Raw genomic sequence first — 21,507 nt, 5'->3', positions numbered from 1 at the left:
ACAAGTGAAGGAGAAAGACCCCCCACAGACCAGACATATGATGTCCAAGAAAGACAAGAAGAAGACAAAGACAACCTAGTCATCAATATTTCTGATATCCACCTAAACAGATTACAAATGAAAATTCTGCAAAAAGGTACGTCATTCGTCCCCACTGCTCATACTAACCACCTAGAAGTCAATATAAGCTTTTTTAAACTGATGAGAAAACTCAGATTGCGTCATTTTTTCTCTAACATAGTAGGAGAACAACAGGACCAACAACAAAGTAAGGAGGATTCCCTTAAAGGTCTCACTACCACCAGCACCTACATGGCTCCCATCAGCCATAAAACTTTGGATTTGTTCGAACAACTGGTTAAACAAGACTTAGGTAAGATCAACTATCGCAAAAAAACTAAAAGTAAAAACCTTACCCAGAAAGAACTAGCTATTCTTAAAAACATAGCATCCAATCCCAACATCATTTGTCAGAGAGCGGACAAGGGTGGCGCTCTGGTCATCATGAATAAAGATTACTACATTTCACAAGCTCAAGCTCATCTTAATGATGAGAATACCTACATGGAACTCGATAAAAACCCCACCAAGGAAATACAAGTGGTACTACAAACCATCATCATAGAAGGCATCAATAAAGGATGCGTGGATGACAAGATGAAAAAATATCTGACTATGGATCATCCCAAAACACCAAGGTTTTACCTTACACCAAAAATCCACAAGAACCTCCTACAACCACCTTGTCGTCCCATAGTATCAACCTGTGGCAGCATACAGGAACCTATTGGCAAACTAATTGACAAATACCTCCAACCTTACGTCATCAACATGAACTCTTTCATTAAAGACACTACAGATTTTTTAAATAAGTTGGATAACGTGAAATTGGACTCCAACGAAAAGATACTCATGTGTACCATTGATGTACAAGCACTCTACACCTCTATACCCCACTCATTAGGGATAGAGGCCGTGGAAACTGCCTTACTTCAGATGGAATATGATGAAAATATGAAAATATTTCTACTGGAATTACTCAATTTCACATTGATGCACAGCTTCTTTAAATGGGAGGATAAATGGTTCCTACAAAAGTCTGGCACCGCCATGGGAAATCCAGCAGCCCCAGCATACGCGAACATTTTCATGCACCAGTATGAGAATAAATACATTCTACAAAATCCCCAATGGCAACAAGGGTTACGTCTATATCTGCGATATATAGACGATATCTTTATCTTGTGGAAAGATACAGAAGACCAATTGATCAACAACATCCAACTACTAAACCTGATTGATCCAAGGATTCAATTTACTTATGTAGTACATGAGAAACAAATTCATTACCTGGATGTAACCATCCTTAAAATAGGTGATAAGTTTGAAACTACTCTATACACCAAGACAACTGATCGAAACAATTTGCTTGCCTACCAAAGTTTCCACCCTACCCCTCTCAAACAACACTTACCATATTCACAATTACTCCGCGTACAAAGGATTGTCTCAGACCCGAAGGAATCCAAGACACAAGCACTAATCATGATTGACAAATTTAAGAAAAGAGGATACCCAAATGAGGTGTTACAGGATGCCCACAAAAGAGCCACAGCCAAGAACAGACAGATGTTACTCTCTTCTCAAAAAAGTGTAAAAACAACTAAAATTACATGCGTGAGTAAATATTCTACTATCACTCCACAATTCAAGAAAATCATCAAAAGACATTGGTGTATGCTCAAAACAGAACTGGACTTCAATAACATCTTCCAGGATGAACCCACATTTGCATTTACCAGAGCTAAAAATCTCGGTGAAATCATAAAGAAACCTACTCTCACAAAACCTTTAATAACCTTTAAAGGCACTATCCCATGCAGAAACTGTAGTAATTGCAACAATATCATGGAGGGTAACACCATCACTCACCCCATGCGGGGCAACAAAATCAAGCTACAGGTTAATGGTACCTGCGACACAAAAAACATTATTTATATGCTAAAATGCCCATGCGGAAAAGCCTATGTGGGACAAACTGAACGTAAACTAAAAACAAGATTAACTGAACACAAAAGTAATATAAGAACAAAAGTGTTTAAATCAGCGGTTGCCAACCATTTCATTGAACAAAATCATCAGATTAACCAGATCAGAGCATGTATATTGGAAATTGTGGAAAAAAATGAAGAGAGAGATAATAGAAAGACTTTATTGACACGTGAAAATCACTGGATATTCCACTTGCAAACCCTGCGTCCTCAGGGGATAAATGAAAGAACTGAATTTAGTTGTTATTTATAAATCTGTTATTTATAAATCTATTAATATTCTGTCATGATTATGTTAATTGTACATTATGATACACTGTTTCCGTGGTATAATATATTGTAACTATCATCATTGCCATTAAGTGTTAGTATTGCTTAGTATGAAACACATATATAGACACTGGCCCTTTAACTGATACATGCGCGACTTCAAAACAACGTAGTACAGCCCACACGCGTCGCACGCCAACTTGCATCGCGCTGAGAACGTTCTGCTTGCAGCGCTGATAGAATTCAGTCTCCTGCATATTCGGTAAGAAGGAATTACGTTTAAATGCTTGTAGCCCACCCGAAGCAGCTTGCACTCATTTAATATCGGAACCGCGAACATTTGCTTTAAGCGCTTACAAACATTTGTCGGCTAATGTGCCACGCCACTTAACCTGTCTGTAAGTTGAAATAGTAACGTTACCACGTTACATTTAATGCTTGCAGCCCACTCGAGGCAACTTGAACCTTTTTAACATTAAAACTGCTAACATTGGTTTAAAGCGTCAACGAATGTTTGTTAGTTAACGCGCTGCGCTAGCCAATCTGACTGCGAGATTAATTCATAATGTTACTAGGCTCCAGTTAACAGCAGAAAAAACACGCATACATTTGGTTTTAACATCGGAAAATAATCCGTACGCGTAAATGTAAATGGCTACTTCAATTGTCGAACGTAGCATAGTATGTACATCACGTGATGGTGCCAGATAATATGTGATAAAGATTTAGTGAGTTAAACATTGTTTGTTTTTGAAGAATTATTAGTGATAGATACCACTCTTTGTTTCATAGATTTCCCAGATGAAGGCCAGTAGGCCGAAATGCATTGGAATAGGAATATAAGGATTGTTGGGAACATATGGATTGTTGTAAAAGGAATTGAATACCAAGTATAAACTATTGAATACTTCCATGAATATATTTTCATAAGTATGAATAAAATACTGCAATGAAGAGCAATTTCAAGTTTGGAAAACTTTATTGATCAAAATTTGCTGGTGAATCCAGCACACCAAAAATCAGTGCCCTTTGTGACACTAGCACTGATCAGCGCTAGTGCTTTCCTCAGTTTGTGTGATGAGTTAGCCATCAATGACGACATTCTAACTAGAGGGACGAGGTTATTTCCTCCGGAGAGTCTGAGGAACAACATTATACAAATGGCTCACGAAGGGCACATGGGAATTTCTAAAACCAAAGAACACATCACAAGCACCACTACCTCTACGACGAACATGTTACACAAAGCACTCTCCTTCTAGGTCGCTCCAGATTACTACTGAGATGCTTTCCTCGCCAAGAGGCTCTCAGGCAACCTTACTACCACCTGTGCCCCTTGTACCTGCTCAGAGCCTCTATCTCAGCTGGGATGTTCTTCAACCTTTTGCCCCCAATGCTCAAGGAGGACAGATTCCTCCGCTGAACCAAGGACCCCTGGGATGCAAGTGGTGGTTGCTGCACAAGTTGAGCACTTCCAGTTGCTGCTGATAGTCCATTTCCTGTGGCAGCAAATCAGAGTGCAGTCGGTTGCTCTTGGCCAGTATAGAACGTGGTGGTCTATACTGTTCTACACCCAGGTCCCAGTGATTTTGGGTTTACCCTTTTCTATAATGGGTTGCTCTTGGCCAGCATGGTGCAGAGCTGCAGCAGACCCAGCAGCTTGGGGCCCAGCACCTGCACATACCTAACCTGACTCAAAGATGATGCCAGTCGGAGTCCAGAGTCCAGCCACAGGCAGCTCTTGTGATACCCCTCCTGGTGATACTAGAATGCTCTAGCTTGCATGGTCGTTCAGCCATTCACTGAGCTCGATGTTCAGGAACACTGAAGCGAGTAGCTCAGTAGCTTGAGAAGCGCTCCTTCAATTCCTGAAAGCACACATTTCCCGTAAGTTCTTGGCAATGCTTTCAGTTCAGATGTGGCAATCCTTTAACATAGTAAGTACAAGACCTGCGACTGGTCAAACCCATCACTCTTAGAGTGTCAAATTAAAACAACAAACCATGAGGGGTTAAACGTTTTCAAAACTTTCAGCCCCTGGCATTCGTTCCGGCCAAATTGCAGTCCATCATTTTCTCGCTGCACCACGACAGACGGAGAGCAACCATATGCCAGTCGGTCTTGGCCCTGCTCCGATAGGACCAGTCCAGCTGCACTGCCAGGACACATTGCCTTCTAAATGGGATCTTAAGCAGCAGTAGACTGGAGTCAGCCTCCATGGGCCTCCTCAGTGAAGGCTACAACACTAGACTGGAGTCAGCCTCCATGGGCCTCCTCAGTGAAGGCTTCAACACTAGACTGGAGTCATCCTCCATGGACCTCCTCAGTGAAGGCTTCAACACTAGACTGGAGTCAGCCTCGAGTAGCCTCCTCAGTAAAGGCTTCAACACTAGACTGAAGTCAGCCTCGAGGAGCCTCCTCAGTGAAGGCTTCAAAACTAGACTGAAGTCAGCCTCCAAAGGCCTCCTCAGTGAAGGCTTCAGCACTAGACTGGAGTCAGCCTCCATGGGCCTCCTCAGTGAAGGCTTCAACACTAGACTGGAGTCAGCCGCGATGGATCTCCTCGGTGAAGGCTTCAACACTAGGCTGGAGTCAGCTGCAATGGACCTCCTCAGTGAAGGCTTCAACACTAGACTGGAGTCGGCCTCCATGGGCCTCTTCAGTGAAAGCTTCAACACTAGACTGGAGTCAGCCTCCATGGGCCTCCTCAGTGAAGGCTTCAACACTAGACTGGAGTTAGCCTTGATGAACCTCCTCAGTGAAGGCTAAAACACTAGACTGGAGTCAGCCTCGAGTAGTCTCCTCAGTGAAGGACTCAACACTAAACTGGAGTCATCCTCCATGGGCCTCCTTAGTGAAGGCTTCAACACTAGACTGGAGTCAGCCTCCATGGGCCTTCTCGGGTGAAGGCTTCAACACTAGACTGGAGTCAGCCTCCATGGGCCTCCTCAGTGAAGGCTTCAACACTAGACTGGAGTCAGCCGCGATGGACCTCCTCAGTGAAGGCTTCAACACTAGACTGGAGTCAGCCTCCATGGGCCTCCTCAGTGAAGGCTTCAACACTAGACTGGAGCCAGCCTCGATGGGCCTCCTCAGTGAAGGCTTCAACACTAGACTGGAGTCAGCCTCCATGGGCTTCCTAAGTGACAGCTTCAACACTAGACTGGAGTCAGCCTCCATGGGCCTCCTCAGTGAAGGCTTTAACACTAGACTGGAGTCAGCCTCCATGGACCTCCTCAGTGAAAGCTTCAACACTAGCCTGGAGTCAGCCTTGAGTAGCCTCCTCAGTGAAGGCTTCAACACTAAACTGGAGTCAGCCTCCATGGGCCTCCTTAGTGCAGGTTTCCCCACTAGACTGGAGTCAGCCTCCATGGGCCTCCTCAGTGAAGGCTTCAACACTAGACTCGAGTCAGCCTCCATGGGCCTCTTCAGTGAAGGCTTCAACACTAGACTGGAGTCAGCCTCCATGGGACTCCTCAGTGAAGGCTTCAACACTAGACTGGAGTCAGCCTCGAGTAGTCCCCTCAGTGAAGGCTTCAACACAAGACTGGAGTCAGCCTCCATGGGCCTCCTCAGTGAAGGCTTCAACACTAGACTGGAGTCAGCCTTGAGTGGCCTCCTCAATGAAGGCTTCAACACTAGACTGGAGTCAGCTTCGATGGACCTCCTCAGTGAAGGCTTCAACACTAGACTGGAGTAAGCCTTGAGTGGCCTCCTTAGTGAAGGCTTCAACACTAGACTGGAGTCAGCCGCGATGGACCTCCTCAGTGAAGGCTTCTACACTAGACTGGAGTCTGCCGTGATGGACCTCCTTAGTGAAGGCTTCAACACTAGACTGGAGTCAGCCACGATGGACCTCCTCAGTGAAGGCTTCAACACTAGACTGGAGTCAGCGTCCATGGGCCTCCTCAGTGAAGGCTTCAACACTAGACTGGGGTCAGCCGCGATGGACCTCCTCAGTGAAGGCTTTCTATGGGATCTAGCATTGAGAAGCATTGAGCTGCTTTTGTTGCACAATCTCTTTAAGGAGGATGCCTCTTCCCACAGTCTCAAGAGCTCAAAGAGGCGGGTAAATTATTGTTGAAACACAAAACCTATTGCTTTCTGGAGATCAGTTTTGGTACCATGCGTTTATTTCACCTGAAATTAATTATTTTGATATAATTTAGCAAAAATCTTTGTGCTTTTCGAAATGCAAGTTTACCAAGAAATCGTAATGGATTGTGTTAAATTCGCACTTTTTTATCCATATCTCTATCAAATTACATGTAATTCTTCAACTATAGGTCTAATCCAGTATAAGTGAACGGATCTTGAAAAAGATTCACATTGGAGCCTGTTCTATAAACTAAATTGAGAATCACGTGAAAGAACAACATTGACAAAGTCAATAGGTTTGTGTCAATGAATTTTGACATTTATGAACTTATCCCAGGGTGCCTCTGGTGTGAATGGTCTATTCAGAATACATTCACCGCTCAGATAATATGCTGCTACTAACAAATGTGCTACAACCAGTCAACTTCTGCTTTTCCAAGTCCGACAACAAATAAAGAATCATAATTCAGAACGCTAATGCTGAGAAGAATGAAATTGACACACGTAAGCCATGTTTTAATATGATATTTGTTTCAAAAAAGAAGTCAACATGCAGTGCCTAATTTATAAAAATAAATAAATAAAAAGAAATACATGGAGGGACCTAGAATTTTTCTTGGGAACTTGCCACCGGTGCTGCTGAATGCCAGGATCGCTGAATGCTAAGGCTACCTTGTCTTGATTACTAACCATCCTGTCTCTTTATCTCACTCTTGCAGGTTCGGTATCATACCTACTTTCTCCGTTTGTCATTGTTTTCCTATATTTCTACTCTTCCACCTCTTTCCCATGTCCTTGCTTTAACTCTATTGCTGGGATCAACTATGATGCTAAAAATAAGTCCCAGCACCCACAAATTATTGCTGGTGCTCACCACCTGCAACCCCCGGCACAAATTAAGCTAAGGCAATGTACCAGCTCATGTAAATTGTATATGTGCTGCCCACTATAGCTGATTATTTGTTATTGCTGTAATGAATACATCACGTCCCCTTGCTTGTCTTTCAGTATCAATGGATGAGCTCGCCAAGCAGTCAGACTTCATCACAGTGTGCTGCGCACTGACACCTGAGACACAAGGCATCTGCAACAAGAAGCTCTTCACGGCAATGAAAAGTACAGCAATATTCATAAACACCAGCAGGTATGCAAGCAAAGCTGGAGGAATAAAATATTGATAAAAAGTGACACTTGGGCGGTCCAGACAAAAGAAGAGAGGTCTGGGCATGAATCCTGCCACCGCTCCACAGTCACCTGTGTGTTATGTGCATTTGTAAATCGCACTATCCCCTGCGGGGGTGTCCTGGTACTGAGCAGGTGTGTGTGCCTAGCCCTGCCTATTGTAAGTTGCATAATTGAAAAGCCCAGTCTTCAGCTTCTTGCTGAATTCGAGAAGAGAAGATGAGGCTCTTCTGTGGAGTGGGAAGCCGTCCCATTCTTTAGGAGCGATACATGAGAACGCCCTCCTGATCTGGTTCTGTGCATGCGGGGATGTGTGCAAGTAGAAGCCCTGCAAAATGGAGTTGTCTGAGTGGTTGGTGGAAGGAGATGTGACTGTCAGGTAGGCGGGGCTTAAATTATGTAGTGACTTGAATGGTTGAGTAAGGAGTTTGAAATGAGCGTGTTTGTGTATCAGGAGCCAGTGGAGGTCCCCGAGGTGTGGTGTGACATGAGTTCTGTTTGGGAGGTTGAGGATGAGTCTGGCTGCCGAGCTCTGAATGGTTTGTTGTCTTCTAGTGAGTTGCTTGGTGATCCCGGCATAATAGGTGTTCTGGTAGTCCTTCTTACTGGTGATTAGGGCGTGATTGACAGTATATCTAGAGTTGCTTGGGAGCCATTTGAAGATCTTCCTCAGCATCTTCAGGGTATGGAAGCAGGATGCAGTGACAGCAGTCATTTCCAGTTTGCTGTAAATTATTTTTCTGAGGTTACTCGGCATGGATGCTGGGTGTGGGCACTCATCCAATTTCATCTGGCCACCAGTTGGTGTCACATGGTGAGGTATTCTTGCAGATGATAATTACCTGTCATGTCAATGTTGAGCTTGAGGAAGTTGGTGACTTTGGTCATACAGATGGTGAACTTGTTTCATGTGTTGGGGGTTTTGCCCACAAGGGAGAGTGTGATTTGTGTGTCTTAGTGTATTAGAGGATGTGGGTGCTCTATGCACGGATGATGTTGGTCAGAAGGTGCTGAAGAGGATGGGGCAGAGGGATGAATCTTGCGACACTTCGAAGATGAGTGTGAGAGCTTCCAATGAGTAAGGTGCCACGCTAACAGCTTGTGTTCTATCGGTTAAGAAGGAGCAGCTCAAGGGAAGAGAGGGTCCTTGGATGCCAATCATCGGCAGGTGCCTGATGAAATCTTTGATGATGGTGAAGAATTCCTTGCTGCTGTTAGTGACGGTGTTGAGGCGACCTGCCAGAGTTGTGAGCTTGGTGTTCCATGTCTCCTGGTGGTAGCATCTAAGGGCTGATTTGAAGATGTCTTTACCTGTGGTGTTTTGACCTGTTCTCCATTTGTACTCTTGTGACATTTCATCAGGCTGAGTGTCTCTGTGTACAAGCTGGGCTGTAGTCACTCTCTTGCCATTGGGTTGCATTTGATGGGGAGCCAGGGTTTTGGCGCATGCTGTGATCCAGCTGTTGAGGTTCTTGGTGACTTTGATGGTGTGATCGGGCCACTGTGTGACCGGCGACATCAATTGCACTCAATTATGCCAGCCGGGCCAATGTGGGAGATAGAAAGGCGTTGATGGATATCAGCATGGTGATGAAATCAAGCACCACCATGTGGATGTCCTTGTTCAACCTAAATAATTAAATAAATAAATGTGTGAGGAGGCGCACACCTTTATAAACCTGTCAACTAGCTATTCTCATTAAAAACAAGGGTGCTGCAGTGTAACGCTTGCTGTCAAACCAAGTGTTTAAAGTAGAACAGAAAATAACACAACCAGCGAGGTCATGGACACTGTGCACTGTTCCTTAAGGGTAACAGCCCTTTTTGAAATGTACATAAACATCCAATTCTTTCATAAGGAATTAAAACACGAAATTGTAGTTCAAACATAAAATTTTAGTACTGTTAACATATTTAGGCATATGTAACAATCCAATGTAGATACACTTCTGTTTTATACAAACAACAATGATGTGGTCATAACATAACGTAACGACATAATAATGGCGTCAAAAACAGTTTAGCGTTCACAGTTGAAATTTTTTGAAATCTTGCCCGATGCATTTCGGGACTGGCGCGTCCCTTCTTCAGGGGCAACCTATGAAATAGAAATGTCACATTAACAGAAACGTATATGTGAATATCTAGCAGACACCGATAAGGGCACCATAGTGAGTGGGAAATTGAAAAAACACGTGATCGTGGTTAACAGTAAGAGAAACAAGACTGTCCAGTATTCAATGTAACTACTTCTATTGTGATGAATAAACCATTATGCAAATGAAGAAAAAAGTGAAGCGCTGCTGGGACCAAAAATAATGGGTTACTGGTGCTAAGGCAGTTATCAGAACAGTTAGTGATGAGTATATAGCAAACAGAGGGTGAACTAAAAATCATGTGGGATTGAACGGGTTCAAGAAAGCAAACGTGACGTGGTGCTGGTGTGTGTCAAAAGAGGTGTTCCAGTCGGGAGTGTTCCAGTACCTCCATTCAAGTAGGTCGTATTTTTCTTTTCCTTGTTTGGATTACTACACCAATTAGCAGTAGCTTGTTTAGATCTGGTCCTGACGAAAGCCTGATTGGCACTCAATCATAAGGCTGAAACATGTAGACCAACTTTAGGACAACAGCAGTTATTATTTCAAACTGCTTTTTGTACTGTTTTTAACTACACCACTCGGTCAGTTATGAATAAATTAGTTGTACTGACCCAGTAGCTGTTTTTAACATCTGCACTCACCTATTTTGTTTTTCTTGCACTGCTTTAATACCATCTACCACTCTCAATTACACGTTAGCGACATCATACTACACCAGGGGTTGTGAATTTCATTGCTTTCCTTTGGTTCCATACACCATATGTGTCTCTAGCACAAGAGTCGTGTGTATGGCTGAATCCTAGATGATGATATGCGCTATTTATAGTGGCTGATGGGATTCAATATCAATGTCATTGCTCACAATTGTGCTTTTTCCTTCTTAATTAAAGCGTTGTTAGTTATATAATTTGGCTCCTGCATTTTGACCCTGGTTACTTTTGGTTGTTTTTGCATGTAAGTTTAAGGGATTGGTAACCACTGGGTCGGTAAATAAAATTCCCTTTGGCCCTCCTCTTTAAAATTCATTGTTGGAATAGCATAAGTTAAGCCGCCTACCTGAAGAGATACGAAGATAGAGACCAAACGCTACGTCATTACTGCAAACAGGGATACCCCTATCCCTGTGCCAGGCGGTTCAATTAAAGCACAACGGTAATAAACATAGAGGAAGGACTATTGCGTGACGTCGGGTGTCGGACATCTTAGACTGGTGTGACTGATGGTAACCCACAGGTTGTGTAGGTGAGCTGTCACTAATAAAAATGACAGGAACAACGGAGCAAACTACCGAAAAAATGAAAAAGCTCTGGATAATGAAAGAGATAAGGGCAAGCTAAAAACGGAAGTAAAGAAATGTGTAAATATGATGGAGGATATGGGAATGGGCCCAAAATAAACACGAAAACCAAGTGACACGGGGCAAAAAAGTAATGGGGGAAAGAATGGGATGATAGGTTGACCAACAGGAGGGTCACAAAAAACTAATGAAAAAGAGGGTAGCTGAGTGTTATCATGATGTGTGGTGATAAAAAATGGCGATAAAGAAAAGGAGCCCGCCACCCAAAAAGGTGTGTGTTGCAAAGATAACTGACAAATGAATCCTATATGAACAATGCAGTACATCACAGGAAACAACTCATATCATAACGGTCATTAAGCCCCAAAGGAAACATGGTTTGCAAAGTTTTAATCCAATAAATCTCTCTTTGAAGCAACCGTTTTGTGGTGTCTGTACCTGGTCTAACTGTGAGGCATTCAACTATTTGGAAACGTAATTGCGCTATAGTGTGTTGGGCGTTTTCCCAATGGTTGGCAAGACTAGAGGTGGTAGATTTGGTGCGAATTTTACTTTTGTGTTCGGAAATACGGATCTTAAGCTTGCGTTCTGTTTTACCAACATAAGCTTTACCGCAAGGACATTTAATACAATAGATAACATTCGAAGAATTGCAATCACTGGTGTGGAGTAATCTTATTTTTTTGCCTTTGACTGGATGGGTGAGACTATCTCCTACAATAATATTGTTACAGTGAATACAGTTATTGCATTTTTTGGTGCCTATTTGTTCCTCCAGTGCAGGGGAGACTTGCGGGGTTGATAGTAGTGATCGTAAGTTTCTCCCTCTTGTATATGCAAAAAGAGGTTTTTCATGAAAGATACCATTAAATTCATCCTCATTTTGAAGCAATTCCCACCGATTAATAATAATTTTTTTAATGGCTTGAGAGAGATCGTGGAGTATGAAGAGACAAAAACCATTCTGGAATTGGGCGTGGATTGTTGTTTTTGCTGTAATAATATCGACCGAGGCTTAGCCTGTGCATTCATGAGGCATTCCTGTAGAATTTCCTCGGGATAGCCCCGTGCTTGAAATCTTTGTTTAGATTCAGATATTTTGTGGGAGCTCACAGCTGGGTCCGAACAGATCCGCCGTATGCGGATGAATTGAGAAAGAGGAAGGTTGTTAATGAGACTTCTAGGATGGAAACTGGAGAAAGCCAAAATGCTGTTATGATCTGTGGGTTTGGTGTAAACTGATGTAGCGTTTGGTCTCTATCTTCGTATCTCCTCAGGTAGGCGGCTTAACTTATGCCTCCGTCATTAATTTTACAACCGAATTTTCCGCTCGTCGTGTTTACTATGGCCCTGTAATCACCGGCGCCTTTTTTTATTTCACAGAAACACTTTATGCTCGTTAGTAGCCTTTTCATCAGCCCGGTTATCTCCATCACACTGGTGAGCATATATCGCATTGATGCGAATGTGTGTGTTTCTGTTTTGAAGACTATTGGATCGCATTAAGATCGTGTATCATTATTCCCACAGCTCCCATCCAACTTTCATTCAACATCTCGTAGAAGGTTGCCAATTTTTATCCTCACGATCGGTGAGCTCCCATTTTGTGTCCACCTCTTTTGACACACACCAGCACTACGTCACGTTTGCTTTCTTGACCCCGCTCAATCCCACATGATTTTTAGTTCACCCTCTGTTTGCTATATACTCATCACTAACTGTTCTGATAACTGCCTTATCACCCCTGTAAGCACCAGTAACCCATGCACAACTTTTATTTTTGGTCCCAGCAGCGCTTCACTTTTTTCTTCATTTGCATAATGGTTTATTCATCACAATAGATGTAGTTACATTGAATACTGGACAGTCTTGTTACTCTTACTGTTAACCACGATCACATGTTTTTTCGATTTTCCACTCACTATGGTGCCCTTTTCGGTGTCTGCTAGATATTCACATATACGTTTCTGTTAATGTGACATTTCTATTTCATAGGTAGCCCTGAAGAAGGGACACGCCAGTCCCGAAATGCATCGGGCATGATTTCAAAAAATTTCAACTGTGAACGCTAAACAGTTTTTGACGCCATTATTATGTTGTTACGTTATGTTGTGACCACTTCATTGATGTTTGTATAAAATAGAAGTGTATCTACATTGGATTGTTACATATGCCTAAATATGTTAACAGTACTAAAATGCTATGTTTGAACTACAATTTCGTGTTTCAATTCCTTATGAAAGAATTGTATGTTTATGTACATTTCAAAAAGGGCTGTAACCCTTAAGGAACAGTGCGCAGTGTCCGTGACCTCGCTGGTTGTGTTAGTTTCTTGTTCAACCTAACTCACAGAGCATAAGGAGGAGATTCCCATTCGAGTAGTTAAGGATGAGCTGCAGGTCACCAGCACCATCAGACTGCTATGTGCAAGTGATGTAAAATAAGTTTTTGATCTAACAGAACTTTATTACATTCTATCAAAGGCAGTCATCATTTTTCCCTATCTTAGGTAGGAGGTGAAAGACCAATAGAAGTGCATAGGAGTGAGATTAGTTTCATTGCATCGTTTGATCATCATATGAGTGTGAACTTAGATTGATATGCAAAAGTAACAAGAATTATGTGGTGCTCGATGATATTTCGACTGGAACAAGGGAAAACTGCAAAAGTGAGGAGTGACGTGGTTGTGAGAAGTCGCGGCTGATCCTGTGAACCAGTAGCGGGGCACGGGGGGGGGGAATAGGGAAGGACAAGAAGGGGGTGGAGGGGATTACATTAAAAAAAAGACTACTTACCTGCCGTCTGGCTGGCCACCGCCTCTCTTCCGTCCTCTTCCTGGCTTCTGTTGGAACAGGAAGCAAGAACCACCCAGGCTCCCTAAGCCAGTCACAAAGCTGCAATGCAGCATTGTGATTGGTCTGAGCGCCATGGTTCGGTACTCAGCTGGGCAATAGGAGCCTGGGCATGTTCTCCACCCAGGCTGTAATGCAGCCGGGGTAGAGAACATGCAAAGTGTGCATCAATGTTTGGCCAGCCCCAGAGGGCTGGCCAAACATTCATGCACACTTAGGAGGGTGCCTCCACTCCTCCCCTCTGCTACTAAGCCTAGCCCCGGCCCCACAAAACTGCCTCAGTACGGAAAAATGAAATGATAATAACACTGCGTTATCATTTTATTTTTCCTTTTTTACCGTGCTGAAAGGCAGTGGGGCAACGTACCTACGCCTTAGCAGAGGAGTCGCCCCTAGTTGTGAGTTAGAAATCAGAGGGATGAAGGAAAAGGGGTTATGGGACTGGTATATGATGTGGTGTGTTGAGTTAAGTGGAAAAGGAGAAGAGGGGGATGGGACTAGCATATGACTGCGTGCGTTGAGAGATGGTGAAGGGGATGTGACTTGCATATGATACCATGTGTTCAGGGGAAAAGTTGAAGGAGAAAATGTGACTTGCATGTGATGCAGCATGTTAAGGGAAGACGGCAATGGCGGTTGAGGGGCACGCAGTCAAGGTGACGAACACACACATGTAGTCACAATAAGAAACACAGCCATACAAACACAAACAATCAAAATATATTGCGAGTCAGGAAGTCTCCACATTTAATAAATAAAAAATATAAGCTTTACTTAGCTTGCAGCACGTCCTCATGTTCTCCAGTCCGTGGCTCCAACTCCTCCAAGCACGAGGTGACATCCCAAAGCAACCTACCTTATCCAATCCAAACACTGCTCTCATGCTGTGAAGTAGAATGAGTGAAGCATCTAGATTGGCTGGAGCAGGCTGGCTCAGCGCTCCAAACGGCCCTGGAGGCCTGTGCCTGCTCATCAACCCAGCTGTCTAAGACAGCTGGGTTGGAGAGTTTGAATCGTGCATGTCAGGCTGCCCGTAGCAAGCTAGCCGGCCAAACACACATGCACACTTCAAACTGAAGGGGCCACTCCTCATTGCTGCCAATCAGCAGCGATGATGCACTGGCTCCACTCTCCATTTGGCAGAAAGCTGGAAAAATAAAATGGTAATAAAATGATTTTATTACCATTTTATTTTTCCAGCTTTATGTGCAGCAGTGTGGGGGGGAGGTTGACTCATCCACTCGTATGGAGGAACCGCCAATGGTAGAAGGTGAAGGGGGAGGTGACTAGCATATGACGGGTGTGTTCTGTTAAGCGCTGAAGTTCAATAGGGGGTGTGTGACCACAATATAATGGGGCTGTGTTGAGTTAATGGCAAGTCTTCTCAGATAAGGTTTGTTTCTGTGAACTGTGAAGGTTTCCACATGGCTAAAACTGCATTACCTTGAAAAGTAACACACATTTTCATTTGTATGTTGTTTCCCTGTACTGTTGTAACCTCTTTACTATATTTTTGTAGACAGGGGGTGTGATGTAAACGAATACATGCGTCAGGCTCTGATACATAACAACCTTTTGTTTCCTTCTTGAGCAGAGGAGCTGTGGTGAACCAGGAAGATCTCTACCAGGCCCTCGCGAGTGGTCAGATCGCCGCTGCCGGTCTGGACGTCACGGTCCCGGAGCCTCTCCCATTGGATCATCCTCTCTTTAAACTGAAAAACTGTGGTACGTAAAAAACTCAAAACATGAACAAAATCTTTAGAGTAACACACTGCAGAACTCACTAGTATTGATAGCGAAATAGCAGGAACTGAGCCAAGAAGCCGTACGGAGCTGTATTCATGGTTTTATTTTTGATATCTGCCACAAGCAGACGTGGCTGGCATCTATGGTGAGTGGTGAGGAGGGCAAATGGATGGAGGGTAAAAATAAAAATAAAAAACACTTACCTTGAACACGGCCTCCTCCTCGCTGCACGTTCTCCTCCTGCTGCTGCAGTCCAACGCAGACCCCAGCCAAATGTCGTAACCAATCCTGGTACTGCTCTCATGCTTTTACCAGCATGAGAGAACCACCAGGATTGGTGGAAGCAGCTTCTCTTGATGCTCCCGAGGACACTGGAACCCAGTACTTGCTGTAACCCAGCTGTCTTATCTTTCCAAGTGCGCATGTCTGGCTGGCGTCGCAAGAGGGACAGGCCAAAGGGACATGCACACTTTACAAGTGCCCAGGCAGCCCACCCTCCTCCCTGCTGCTGACTCAGCAAACTTCCCCCTGACCCTCAGTTTGGGAAGGGGAGATGAAAAATAAAATGGCAATAAATTACCTTTATTACCATTTTATTTTTCATCTCTGGGGTTTTTGGGGGCAATTTAGGTGGCGGGACAACACTCCTCCGCCCTCACTGAGGAGCCGCCCCTGGCAAGGAACATTAGGAATGTGTGAAATGTTCATTTAAGGTATACTTGCTAATCAAGACCCATCCTGATCTGGAATATTATCTTAAAGCTGTTGAAGATACTCTTTCAAGAACCCTCAGAGCAGTAGTTTGAGGAACCGTTTCTACCTTTTGGATAAACATTCGAAGGAAACAAGGATGTTTTTTGTTTCTTGGTGGTTCTTGATTTAACTTACAGTTGTATTAACTTGCATGTGTAACCCCATTTTTCTTACATTAGGGACCATTCCGGTGCCATTTTTGCAGTGCAAGCCTCTTGGTGGGCTACACTGTTATCATATCAGAGGCTTCAGGCTCTCTGCCAGGACAGGGTCGCTTTCCTCCTGTAGGCAAGGCAGCGCCGAGAGGCACTTAGGAGGAATCTGACCACCGTATTGAAGATGGATCCATGTTTATATTTGGGTTTGGTATAGCGCCTCGCAAAAGAGGCATTTCAGCGCTGTAGACGTTTTAATCCATTGGAAACGAGAAGTAGGAATAGCAGTAAATCAGTGCGAGGAACACAACCTGACATAGTCGGCGGGGCAGAGTTTTTCTGTCACTTAGTGGAGTTCCACAGAGTAAAACGCTGCGAACTCCGCCCAGGCCTACCCAGAAACTTACTCTGTTGGTTTATTCTACATGTGTGTAATGTGGCAGGAATCTGCAGATTAATTTGGCCACAGCTAGAGCATGACTCTGTGAGACATTTACCCTAAGTAGTAAGATGCACTCTCCTCTCCCATCCAATGCTAGGGTAAGGCTCCTTGCATAAACTCACCTGTCATTACTTTTATTCATGTTGTGACAATTCAGGATGCAGACTGACCCTCTGCAGACAGTCACCAATGCCAAGCTGGGGAGCCCAGGCTTCTTAATACAACATGCTACATACCTAGATCTACTGGAAGGCATGGAAGGCCCCAGGATTGACATCCCTATAGGAACTGGAAGAACAATGTCTGATGTCAATCCTAGAGAGCGCCTCTCAAGTCTTCATCATCTACAAGTCTACCTGCAGGCAGCAGCTTGAACCTGCTCTCAAAGTCTTAGAGGACTTTGCCTTCTACAGGATGGGAAAAAATGCTTCCAATGTCAGGGATTCGCCTAATCCAAAACTGTGCAATGAGATTTTAGGGCAAACGAAGAAATTACCCCACTTGCATTAGTCTGTCTTTTTGAAGGAAAGAGGAAGATGGCCAAATGCTTTTTTGGAAGAAACTCACCCATGTTCAATGCACTTCTTAAACTATACCAACTAACTTAGCCTAACTGTATCTGCAGCTTTAAAGTATACTTACCTACGCCAACGAGGTTACCTTCAGAGGGGCCAAGTCAAGAAAACTGCAGAGCCAAGACCTTTGGGTAAAGTCACTCACCTCTGAAGACAAGCTATAGCCATTGCTGCAGGGGTGTCAAACGTTCAAGAGAGCTGTCTCCATCCTTGAGGTCACCTGCAGAAAAACTGCCCAGATGTAAACTTGAGGATGAGATACCCTGGCAAAGTATCCTGCTGCAGACTAGATGTCCCTGGTCCCCATTAGCAGTAGGCAAATCTGAACCATGCCTCTGACCATCTCCAAATGTCAAGATGAAACATTTTGGCTAATATAAAATGATGAAAGAACGTCAACCTCTTTTCGCAAGACATCTCTCTAGAGGTCCGGTTGTAAGGAAGACTGATGAGGAATGGCACATGCAGCTCTGAAAGACTGGAGTTACAGATCACAGGAGCTGCTCTGGGGTATTTATTCTAAGGAGCCTCCAAAGGCCCCCTCAAGCACCCTCTAATGGAATTAGGATGTTGTGAGTACAAGGAGCACAGAAGAAAGACGCGGACATCTTTTTATGGTTACAGTGAATGAGAATCCCATTAGAAAAAGTGCATTGTAATCTTCCTCATGGAATTGTCCTGTATTAAAATTTTTAATAGAGATTATCTTAAAAGGAATTATACGACATTTCTCTCTTTGTGATTGAATTGAGTTTCAGCTCTTCCAGCATCATCCAAGGTGTCAGCAATGAAATGTGTGCTATACATAATGACAAGGAATGTGACATTGTCCGCACCAGAGGGTGCTCCCAAATATCTTTCAGAGGGTGCCTATTTGGCTCTTGCTGTAAGCCTCTCGCTACAACTACAGCACTGGCCCAATGCTTGTGGAGCACCTGGTTGAACAGCAATCCACATCACCTCCAACAGCAACCTACAGTGAGGCGGTAGAAAGGCCTTGCATCCCACCAGAACCGTGTGGTGTGAAAGCGGGACTTTGTACTTGGGCTGGTAGGATAGGGTGAATTTTGGTGTCAATTTCATACAGGACACTGTCACTCAGCTATGAACAACCACACTGGCAAAGATCTACCAGTTAGAAATATAAGAGAAACAACTGTTTACACACAGGAGGAGTGGACGTTCAAATCCTTTATACTTTGATGTCTTCCCAGGTTCTGTGTCTGCAAAACCAAGTCTGTGGTATAAATTGGCCTACAGTACCAGTGTCCTCTTGATCTATGAATGGTATTTATGAGATGTCTAAGGAGTCAAGCACATGATCTACCTGAAAGATGACGCCCCATTCAGAGACAGATGAAGGAGGCCTGCACTCACATGCATTGAAGATGTCTGGAGTCACTTGTAGGACCTCAAGCCAGATAGCATCATTCATGGGTCCCAAAGCCCTTACATCTCACCAATCTTATTATCCAAAGAGAAGTACAATGAAGGGATCAGCAACTTCATTAGACCACACCAACACACAATGCCTGGAGTCATGATGTTTTTGCAGCCTCTGGGTTTCACTGGTACCTACTGCTGGACCTCTAAAGTAGATACCCAAGACTCCAATTGACAAAACCGACCAAGAGTGGACAATGTTTTCCAACCTGCTGAGCCTCTATGAATTCAGAAAGATGAACTCAGCACCCTCCAGAGAGCTCTCCGTCTCCTTGTGATGAAACATGAAGCGCACAATAGGGGACATGACCTCTGTGTCCTAGTGTCCTTAGATGATGTCATTGTCTTTAAAAAGACATTGAAGGTTCGTGGAATAAGAGCTGTGAAACTCAATGTGAGAACTGGGGTTGTCTCTCTAGAAATAGAAATAGCAATTCTACCTCTCAAAGATTAACAGTATAGAGGGGTATCCGAGTCAACTGAAGGCCTTCAGGATCTATCTTGATCCTAGCACCCAGAAAGACATGCAGAGCTTTACAGGTTGCTCCACCTACTAAAGATACTTTGTATTAGGGTTTGCCAACATTGGCCATACAAAGATAGGGCAATGATCCCCAGCTAAAAGAGGGAAAGGAAAACAGAACACTTGTCCTCATAAACAGTATTATTGCAAAATCCTAGAACTTTTGTTATCATTCATTGTGACTTGCATTCATAACTCTCTAATTCAGAAACTATTCAGCTCCAATACCAGCCAGGGAATTCTAACATCAATGCAGATGCCCTGCACAGATGACTGCTTCTAAAGTGCCTGAACCAGACTGAATGAAAATGTCAACTGCAGCACTAAAGGGCCCTCTATAGAGGAATGGTCATGCAGCTTGCCCATTCAGTGGCCAACCAACTGACAGCAGCAGAGATCAAGGGGGACATTCCAGATTCTATGTCAGTGATTTACTGCAATGTGTGTTACTTGGATTTGAATTCGCTGCCCCATGAAGATATTTGTGGAGCCCAGCTGAACATCCCAGCATCTCAATCAATCTCACTGTGTAGAAGATACAAAGATGAATGTCATCCAATAGTTCTGTGCATCCTGAGCCTGGCATGGGTTTATCACCTGAGGAGGTATCTTACTGCGGGAGAGCCAGAACAGACGACCACTCAACACTTTCTAGCAGCTGGTCCTGCCTGAGAAGGTCCAGGAGATTTTTCTGATGTCTCTCCATGATGACAATAGACATCTTGAATTTGACAGGACCTTTAATCCGTCAAGCCAACTATGTGGAGTGGCACTGCAATATCTGTATCAACTACACCACCAGAAAGTCTCCACATCAGAGGGCTACTGAGATGAAGCACCTGTAAAGGAGGGCAATTGTGAATCTGGTCTGCATGTCCCTCGTATCACACAGTATGAGAATCTAAAACATAGATTCCTAATCACGTTAATGGATATGTCAAGACACTCCCCTGCAAAGACCAGAAGGATTTAAAACACAGTAGGAGATTTATGCTGGACCATATAGGATATAGGATACAAAGAGTTGGTGAAACAGAGGTCTCAAACTGGACATTACTCAACATGTTGATAGCCTATGGCAAATCACAACTCAAACATGTATATGGGCATCTCAGGCTCAGGATTTAAACAGTTATCCAATAGAGCAGCACCATAGAGACAGAGTCATCTCAGAGGTACAAACATTTGACCTGAGGTCCAATCACAGGTCCTAAATATGTTCAACAACTGTGCACCCATCTTTGAGAAACAGATTAGTGATGCTCTTGCAACAATGAAAATGGATACAGACATGGAAGAGCCATGGCTTCTTTGCAAAGGTAGACTTCTAAGTCCTTGTGAGAAACTGGAGGCAGATGAGCTGGAACTAGCATAGGCCACTTTATATATCAAGCATCCAGATACCAAGCTTCTTCATCCTACCCCAGGTACCACCGAAGGGGACAAACATACTGCTCACACAACATGAGCATGGGGTTTTCACTTGGCCCATCAAGCTTCGGTAGAAGACGAGGATTCACTGAGAGTCCCAGTTGTCCCCAATAATGTCTAGAGGTACTTTACAGTTAAAGGCCTCACAAAAGAAGAAAAGGGAAAAAAGGTAAAGGAGAGGGAAGCAATGGAGCTCTTGTTATTGGAATTCACTGGTTGCAAAACTGGACTGGACTTGGGTAGACCTGACTGTTTTGCTCTGGGTTACATGCAGTAGTGATCTGGATAAGTGTGATAAACAGGTATAGAGCAGTACACAGTTCTATAGAAGCAATCTAACTTCAGACCACACCTCAGACCCGCAAGCTAACAAGCTTACCCGAATCCCGAACTGGTGCAACTCTGGTGAGAGCAGATGACCTACATACTGGCGATGCTCCCCGGGATGCCCAGGCATCCAAGACCATAGCAAAAAGTACATAGTACTATAGCTTTATAGCCCACTGTAGTGAGCTATACCGGGCATTAAAGGTCTAATGCATCATTAAAGGCACAAGCTAAAAGTGAGTCCTTTAACAAAGGACTGGGTC

General features: G+C 43.9%; 1 protein-coding gene across 1 annotated transcript in view; it reads left to right on the top strand.

Moving 5' to 3' along the window:
* The window catches only part of LOC146861929 (glyoxylate reductase/hydroxypyruvate reductase-like), a 199,316-nt gene that overhangs the window by 157,397 nt on the left and 20,412 nt on the right, over positions 1–21,507 (top strand). The window contains exons 7-8 of the mRNA XM_085641097.1: positions 7,428–7,563; positions 15,444–15,574. Of these exons, the coding sequence (XP_085497223.1) occupies positions 7,428–7,563; positions 15,444–15,574 (267 nt within the window). The remainder of the gene's footprint in view (positions 1–7,427; positions 7,564–15,443; positions 15,575–21,507) is intronic.

The sequence above is a fragment of the Triturus cristatus genome, chromosome 2_2, assembly GCF_964204655.1.
Source record: "Triturus cristatus chromosome 2_2, aTriCri1.1, whole genome shotgun sequence".
Lineage (NCBI taxonomy): Eukaryota > Metazoa > Chordata > Amphibia > Caudata > Salamandridae > Triturus > Triturus cristatus.
Note: the sequence above shows the minus strand (reverse complement) of the source record. Positions and strands in the feature narration are given on the sequence as shown.